This window comes from Malania oleifera, chromosome 11, assembly GCF_029873635.1.
Source record: "Malania oleifera isolate guangnan ecotype guangnan chromosome 11, ASM2987363v1, whole genome shotgun sequence".
In the NCBI taxonomy this organism is placed as follows: Eukaryota; Viridiplantae; Streptophyta; class Magnoliopsida; order Santalales; family Ximeniaceae; genus Malania; species Malania oleifera.
In genome coordinates, this window is record NC_080427.1 from 38,828,995 (window position 1) to 38,837,687 (window position 8,693).

The following is an 8,693-nucleotide window of genomic DNA, read 5'->3' on the forward strand; positions in this document are numbered from 1 at the left end:
AAAACAAACATATACCTAATAATTTAGGTATAGCACTAGTTGTGTGGACATTTGAAAGGAGGTAGGAATAGGTCTAAAATAACTTGCAATGAGGTAGTGAGGAAGAATTTAATAACTCTTAATCTAATTGAGGAAAATGCTCTTGATCGGGTAAATTGACAGAAAAAAATTCATATAATCTGTAGGGAATTAACATGAAATTCCCAAATCTTGTGAGAAACAAAATAGAAAAAATACACACCAAAAAAAAAAAACAGTCAATCACGCGCACAAGACAATATTTACGTGGTTTGACAATTTGACTACGTCCACGGAGTTGTAGGGATTTAACTATTATCAGAAAAAAATTGTAGAGTGCAACTCTTTCTCAGAAACTATGTCTCTCTCACACAAAAACGATGCCCAATCCTAAGCCTTATGATTAAAATCTCTCATTAAAAATCGTGTAGCATTAATTCGGGTTAGGTCATCATCTGAAACAATACATAACTAGGCTCCACAAAACCCAACATAATCAACCTCACCTAATGAGACTTAAGACTTCTTGTTATTTTTGTTACTGTTGTTCTCTTATTCTATCTTAAGAACTAATTTGATAAGTTTAACTAAAATAATTTATAAATAAAATACCTAAAATACATATTCATCATACTGTTAACTAATATCGTACAACTTGACATGCATGAGATTATGGATCGAGAATAAAAATTAAACTAACCAATTTAAGATAGTTTCTAAATAAAATATGTAATTAATTTATGAGTCAACCTACAGATCATGTTCTTTTTTTTAAAAAATAGACTAATAAATGTCATTACTTGTGTGAATTGATTGTACCAAAAATTGATTGGCTCTTATAAATTTATTTTATTTGTTTAATTCAAAATTATCACAATTTAATATTAGATTTAAGAGGTCAATAGGGGACCTATATGTATACACTGGTGGATCTAAATGGAGCCCAGTGTGGAAATAGTCCCCATTGAATTGTTAAAACCTCCCTATATTATATATTTAAGAGAAGGTACTTAGTATTTTTGGGATTGCACCAACTCAATTAGTTGTTATCTAAGGTCTAAGTTCAAATAAATAAAATTTGGGGAGGGGGAGGGGGAGGGGAGCTATTTAAAAATAAGAATTGAAAATCCAACTAAAGAAAAATACACCATGGTGATGGTTCTTTTTTTCTTTTTTACTAGTTCTAATGTTATGTGTAAATTGATATTATAATTAATGATTATGAATAAATAATTATAAAAAATTAATCTTCTAAATTAGAAGTACATTATACATGAGTTTCAGCCCCAATGATTGTTAGTCCTGAATTTACCATTGGCTATAATAAACATTTTATTTGTTTATCTATATAAAAAAAAAATTGATTGGTTCTTAGAATTTTGTCTTATCTCTTTGATTCAAACTTTTTAAATTTTAATATTTGATTTTAGAGGTTAAGAGTACATCTTGTTTTGTTATATATATATAAATATAAGAGTCTATTTTGTTCTATATATAAAGTTTCTTATGTGCGAAAAGCATATAAAGAATTTCCAGCATGATTTAGGCGAATGTTCTCGTCTATCTTTGTCAGCCTCTACCTTCTTGTACTTTAGGGTTTCATTCATATTCACATCTTTGAAAAAAAAAAAAATTTTCTAAGAAATATGCTACTTTTTAGAAATAAAAAAAACCTATTAATTGTTACTCAAGAATTTTTGATAGGTTATAGCTACATTACAATATAAAGAGTTCACCTTTTATTTATTTATTTATTAACTAGGTGAAATTGGGTTGAGAAAGTTCTAATAGTTAGCCACTTTGGACTCTATGGCGCGACACCAAATCCGGAGGGGCAGAAGATGTCTGTCCATTGAAGCACCCCTAGTAATTCACCGGCGTAATACCTCAAGGGGAAATCGATTTGTGACCTTAGGGTCACCAAATTCACAAGTCGCCCTAACCACTTGAGCTGGCCTGACTGGACGACATTTTGTTATAGTTTTGAATCATTTAGGATGGACTCACTTATTTCTCCACATTAAAAAGCCTAGCTCATTCTTGTTTTTTTTTTTTGGTCCCCCCTATAGAGATATTATTCAAAAGATACCTTTTCAATTTTTAGTAGCAAGGTTATCATTAAAAGAATGGCACTTACATTCTCTTGTGAAAATGCAATTAGTGCATTAATTAGGAGAAATTGTTTTTTAGAAAGCATAATTTCATCTTTTATTGAAGAATTGGGTTATTTTCATTACAAATGAACTTATTTTTTAAGAAAGGCATTTAGAATGAGTTTTCAATTGTAGAATGGATTCAACTATTTCTCCACATGCATACACCAAGGAAAAAAAAAATTTGTTTCTCACATTTTTCGAGAAGCGAAGTCAAGTAAAAATCAATCCTATTTTAATGACAACAATTGTGATCATTTAAAAAAAAAATGTGCTTTAAGTTTCGAAAAAAAGACTATTAAACCATTTCACAATTTAGAAAAAGTTATCTTTTGTATTCCAAGAGATTTAGCTTAAAAAAAATTGCAATTTCTTATAAGTGAAGAGAAATTGTATCACATAATTTCATATTTTAGCGGGGACCTAAGATCATCACCACGAGAGATTAGATTTTTTTTTTGGTCAATAAGGCGACTAAGAAGATCCACAAAAATAATAATAATAATAATAATAATAATAATAATAATAATAATAATGAATTTATTATCTCAAAATGGCCTCGACTAATTTTCTATTCGGGATAAAAAATTGTTTCTTATATCTTTGAAGGATCATTCTTAATGCCAATAAATGTTGTCATTAAAAGGAATATGTTTTGAATTTTTTTTAAAGAAAGAAACAAAATATTAATCATTATTTGGAAATAGGGCTGCAAACAAGTCTAGTCAAGTCAAATTTCATCATGCTCAAGCTTAATCAATAAATTTTTAATTGAGTTCGAGTTCAAACCAAACTTAGACCGAACTTTAATACACGATCAAGCCCTTTTTTTTTTTTTTTATGCAAATGAATGACCTCACGAGTTCTTACTAAACCAAAGAAACTATCGAAATGCTCAAAATGATTTGGTTCTTTTAGAACCTCTCATTGTGAGAAAGGAGATATTTGTTAGGCAAAAAATACAGTCAAGCTATATTAGCACACTTTTTATGAAAATTGGAGTGAACTCTTTAATTAGCAAAAAAGGTTGTATTCATTTACGGAAAGGAAAATTGGACCTTGAAAACACAATTTCAACTTTAGTGGCAACTTGTGTTATCACCACAGCAAATGAACTTATTTTGAAGAAAATTAAAGAATTTTAGCATGAGTTCTCCATACTTTTGAATGGACTAATCAACAATTTCTCCTCAAAAATGGTTTTTTCATACTTTTTAGAAAATTTGATTTTAGAAAAGGTAACTTCTAGTTTTAGCTACAGTAAATATGCCCATGAAAGAATTTTTCAAGAAAAATTGATTATCGACTATTCCTCATGAACTTGGGAAAGGTTACGATTACTTCCGACTTTAGAGAGGTTGTTCTTTGTACTATAGACAAAATTGAGTCAAGAAAAAAGAAAATTTTAAAAGCACTTCTTCATTATTAAAAACAATGTTATGTTTAGCATAACATAATTTCGTCTTTTATTAGTGAATGTTGTTTTTATGAGGTGGAGTTATTTTCTACCAAAGAGATGTCCACTCTTTGTTGGTGGTGGGATGGATGACATCTGCAATTTGCTTTTTCTGTTACTTATGAGACTTTTGAGAATTGTTAGAAGAGGAGCTTCAAGGCCTTCAATTCTCTCTATAAAGTACCAATTTAGATAAGGTTATCAGGTGGCGGATTACTTAGCTCGGCAAGGTGAGAGAGGCAACATGAGAAGAGTTCCGCTAGGAAAAATGAGGTTAATTATTTTTTTTCAAAAAAAAAAAAACAATATTTTGACCATATACTTAGACTTTAGATTAACTCGAATATTTGTCCCCATGAATTTTTTTTCCCCTTATACTTTGTAGAAACCCTAAACACAATTTTAAATTGTAACTATGACAAATCTTGGAGTTAAAATCAATCCACTTCTATTTTTGTGAAAAGAAATATTAACAATTAGTACTTGTGAACTCTTAGGCCTTGTATGGAACTTGAAAAATATAAGGAAAAAGAAAGTAAAATATCGAGAAATCCATATTTTTATGTTAATTGGTTGTCGACAAAAGTAAGAAAGAAAATAAAAAAAATATATATATATATATATATATATATCAAATCAATGAATAAAATTTTAGTTTAGGACATCATCAACATTAGATTTTTCTTAATTTTTAATTATATTAGAATAATTTTTCATGTTTAGTATTATTTGGTATTAAAAAAGTATGATAGAAAATGAATTTCCTACCTATTTTTCTTGGCCCGTGGGATGCGCATCTCCATCAAAGCATGAAATTTATCAGAATTCACCTCTATCCCCATGTGGGTTACCAACAACTGGTGAGTAAGATTTTCAAAGATCACCTGGGGAATACTATGAAGGTTTATGTGGACGACATGCTAGTGAAAAGTTTGATATCTAATGATCATGTGAGGAATTTGGAAAAAACATTTGAATTACTTCGTAAGTATGAGATGTAATTAAATCCATCCAAATGTGCATTCGGTGTCTCAGTAGGGATGTTTTTAGGGTTCATCATAACCCACAAGGGGATAGAGATGAATTCTAATAAACTTCAAGCTTTGATGGAGATGCGCACCCCACAGACCAAGAAAAAATATTTCTTTATTTTTTTTTTTCAAATTATATGAATTTTATTCAGTTATACATGTAATTATATGTATGTATCAGAAAGAAAAATACTCCTTAGTGCAATGGTCATATGCTTATGCTTATATTCTCAAATATATATAAAAAAAAGATAGTAGTCGAGCTGGGCTAGTTTAAGTGGTTAGAGCGACTTGTGACTTTAGTGACTCCAATGTCATAGATTCGATTTCCCCTTGAGGTATTATACTGATGAATTACTAGGGATGCATCAATGGGCGGACGACATTCATCTCCCGAATTCGGTGCCGCACCATAGTATCCAAAGTGGAGCGATGGTGATTAGACTAGGGTCCCCGAATTATCACAAAAAAAAAAAAGAGATTACCCTGCGTCAAACTTTTATCCCAAAGCACAAATTTAGAACATGTCTCGTATGCATGAACATATTAATTTATTGCATAGTACTTTAAAAAAATATGTATAACATTGATTAGAGCTGACTAAACTTACTTTATCAAGAAAATAGGTTAGACATTTTATAATCAAAAAACACAACTAAAAATATTACATTGTGACTTTCCCAACAAATAATTCCTCCCTTTCAAAACCCTTTTTTTTTTATTTATTTTAGAAAAAAAACTATTTATGACCCTTTATGTGTTTTTAATTACCCAATTTATTAATTATTTCCATTTTAAACCACAATTAACTCGCCCTCCAAAAAACAAAATACTAAATTTCAATTGTGCACCAAATATAACGCGTACAAATAGTACATTAATACCCGGTCAGGTCTTGGGGGGGCACCGTCCATTCGAACGTGTACACCTTGTCAACTCTCAAACCATTAATGCATGTGTCCATAGAAATTAAGTTTCCAAAATTAGCCCTAACCCCATGCATGCATGCAAAACCAAACACGTAACTACCTATAACCCAAAAATAACCTTACTTCTCGCTATAAATTCCCCTCCTCCATCTTCATTTCTTCATCGAGCCCCGCAGAAAGTAACGAACCAGAGAGACTTAATCTGTTCATTTCCATATCGCCGGCGGGTTTCGATCAACACATCTCCGACATCAATCCATCATGGACATGAAGAAGATGACCTGTGCCGTCCTCGTCGCCGCGGCGTCGATGAGCGCTGTGTTGGCCACTGAGGCTCCCGCCCCCGGCCCCTCCAGCGGCTCCTCTGCCACCTTGCCCGTCGTCGGGTCCTTGGTCGGAGCCTCTGTCTTGTCTTTCTTTGCTTTCTACTTGTAAATTCATATTTGGGTAATTAATAATGAGCTCGGAAAATCAATAAGATGCAATAATAATTGATGTGAAGAGTTGAGATTGAGGAATAAAACGAGAAAGAATTGACAGCATTCATGGAGTGTTAATATTTGTTTTGATATTAATTGTTAGTTCATGATCATCTTGCCAATTCAATCTACTTTCTTCCCTTTCTTTCATCAGACTTTATTTGCTTTATATTGCTCTTTTTTTTTTCGATATCTTAAAAAAAAAAAAAATTAAAGGCGTTTATTCAGTAGTTAATCTGAATATTTCTTGGGCAGCTAAATTGGAAATGTATGTTCTCAATTGATGAGTGTATGCATAAATATAGGTTTCATGATGTGACAAATCAAAACAATAGAATGACATCTAAGTTAAGGGCTTATTCCAAAACTCACTGTTACCACTTGATTAATGTTGATTACCTCTAACTCGAATACAAGAAATATTGTACAAGGACCTTTGCCTTCACGTATGTATCTGTGCACCTATGTTCTAAATTCTAAAACATATTGATAATGGATCCCTCTCTTTACATGCTTGATATTAATGAATGTAAAATCAATTTTTCAAATGTTTAATATCTAAAATATGGGCACATGAACATGTGTATGGAAGAAGATATTTCTTTTATTATTTTCCCTAGAACACCTAGCTAGCATAAAAAAATTTTGAGAAAAAAATAATAGAGTTTAGGCAGATCAACTAACTGGATCCAAGACTCTTAATAGAAACCTCATCTATATATGAGTATTTGCATAAATCTAAATTTAAATTGATATAATCCCCATAAAAAATATAGAATTGAAAATGTTCAATTTAATGGCTCATCCCAAATCTATGTTTTTTTTTTCTTGGTAATTTTCAATTACCTTATCTTACTTTATCAAGAGAGAATTATGGAGTTAGTCACATTCGCCTTTGATTTTCAAAGGCTTTGTTCAGTTTGAGATTTTGGGCGATAAAAAAAAATTTTCTCTAGCTATGACTTATAAATATAGGTTGTATCGATCATTTGAAATTGAAATAGAACCATATAGAGTTATATATAAATATAGGTTTTATCCAATTTGAAAAATCGAACTATATGAGAATGTCTAAGTTGATGTTAATAAATTTTAGGGCAAAAAACACTCACCTCCCATGAAGTTTGGGAAAAAGACAGAGACCACTCACGAGATTTGGCAAAAAGATAGAGATTTTCGTTACAGTTTTAAAAATACTACAAGTCTCCCTAAGGTTTCAAAAATGTCACAAATCTCTCCTAAAAAAATTGTCATTTTGCAAAATATGAGAGAAGATTTGTGCACGACAAAAAATAAGGTTATTAGAGACGGTTTAAAACCGTTACTAATAATCACAAAACCGCGGTTTGATAGAGGAGGTCCTTGAACTTTTTGAAATCTCAAAGGTGGTCCCAGCCTAAAATATTTGAAACCTTAACAAAAATTATTATTATTATTTTACCAAATCTCAAGAAAGGTTAATGTCTTTTGCCCTAACTTATATATATATATATATATATATATATATATATATATACATATATATATATATATATAAGAAAAGTTAATGTCTTTTTCCCTAACTTATACATATGTAGAAACCCGAACCTAGAAAATAAAAGAAATGAATAAAAAAAATAAAAAAGGGAATTTAAAAAGGGAAAAGAGTAGGCTTCGTCGACGAATCTCCTATTTTTGTCGACGAATGCTCTCCTATGGTTTATTGACAAAGTTCAAGCGTTGTCAATGAAGAGATCCCGAATGTTAGGAAATTTCAGGCTTAGGGTTCATCAACGAAAGTCCTTCTTTCGTCGACGAACGACCTTCTGCAACTCGTTGACGAAGACTACATTTCGTCGACGAGGTTGGCGTCGACGTTGGCCGAGTCAACGACCTATAAATAGAATTTCTCATTTCTTAGTCATTAAGAAACCTAAAATTTCCCTCCTTCTCTCTCTAAAACGACGCCCCTCACTCTTTTTCTTCGATATTTCGTCGAGGAGGTTGGCGTCGACGTTGGCCAAGTCAACGACCTATAAATAGAATTTCTCATTTCTTAGTCATTAAGAAACCTAAAATTTCCCTCCTTCTCTCTCTAAAACGACGCCCCTCACTCTTTTTCTTCGATATTTCGCCATTCATCACCATAATCGACAATTGGAAGTTGCCACAAGGATCTGGGGAAAATTCTCTACAACTCTAGTGGAGTGGATTTTTGAACGAGTTAGGTCTTTCCAGGCATCACCTTAAAGTTGAGGTAAGGGTATAAATGGACTATTTGTCTAGTATATGATTATTTAAATGGGGTTTATGGGCTTGGGAATGTTTAATAGGCTTTAATCTAGGATTTGAGTTGATAAACTAGGATTATTGAAACAGGATTCAGGTGAGTGCCGCAGGCATCATTTCGGGGTCCCTGCTTGCGTAGTTCAGGAAATTAGGTAAGGAAAATAAATTAAGCCAGTAGATTTGTAAATTTCACCGTTTAAAAATTATTTGTGTATTTATATGATTATCCTGCGACTATTGAAAGCCATCCGTTTAAACTATGATTTTTGAGCCTAGGGCAATGTTGCTAGTTATTTTTGCGAAAATGAAATGATTAAAGTAATGACGTGTATTTTTAGTAAAACAAATGATGAACATGG

The 8,693-nt window shown here is 31.5% G+C and overlaps 1 protein-coding gene across 1 annotated transcript; it reads left to right on the forward strand.

Annotated features, from left to right (window-relative positions):
- Nucleotides 1–5,765: 5,765 nt before the first annotated feature.
- On the forward strand, nt 5,766–6,129 carry LOC131167650 (arabinogalactan protein 23). The gene has a single exon (XM_058126449.1). It carries the CDS (start codon nt 5,849–5,851, stop codon nt 6,020–6,022), a length of 174 nt encoding a protein of 57 aa, XP_057982432.1. The 5' UTR covers nt 5,766–5,848; the 3' UTR covers nt 6,023–6,129.
- Nucleotides 6,130–8,693: the final 2,564 nt, after the last annotated feature.

What these genes read in the sequence shown, in the direction of transcription:
- LOC131167650 (XM_058126449.1), top strand. Translation starts at nt 5,849, where the DNA reads ATGGACATGAAGAAGATGACCTGTGCCGTCCTCGTCGCCGCGGCGTCG.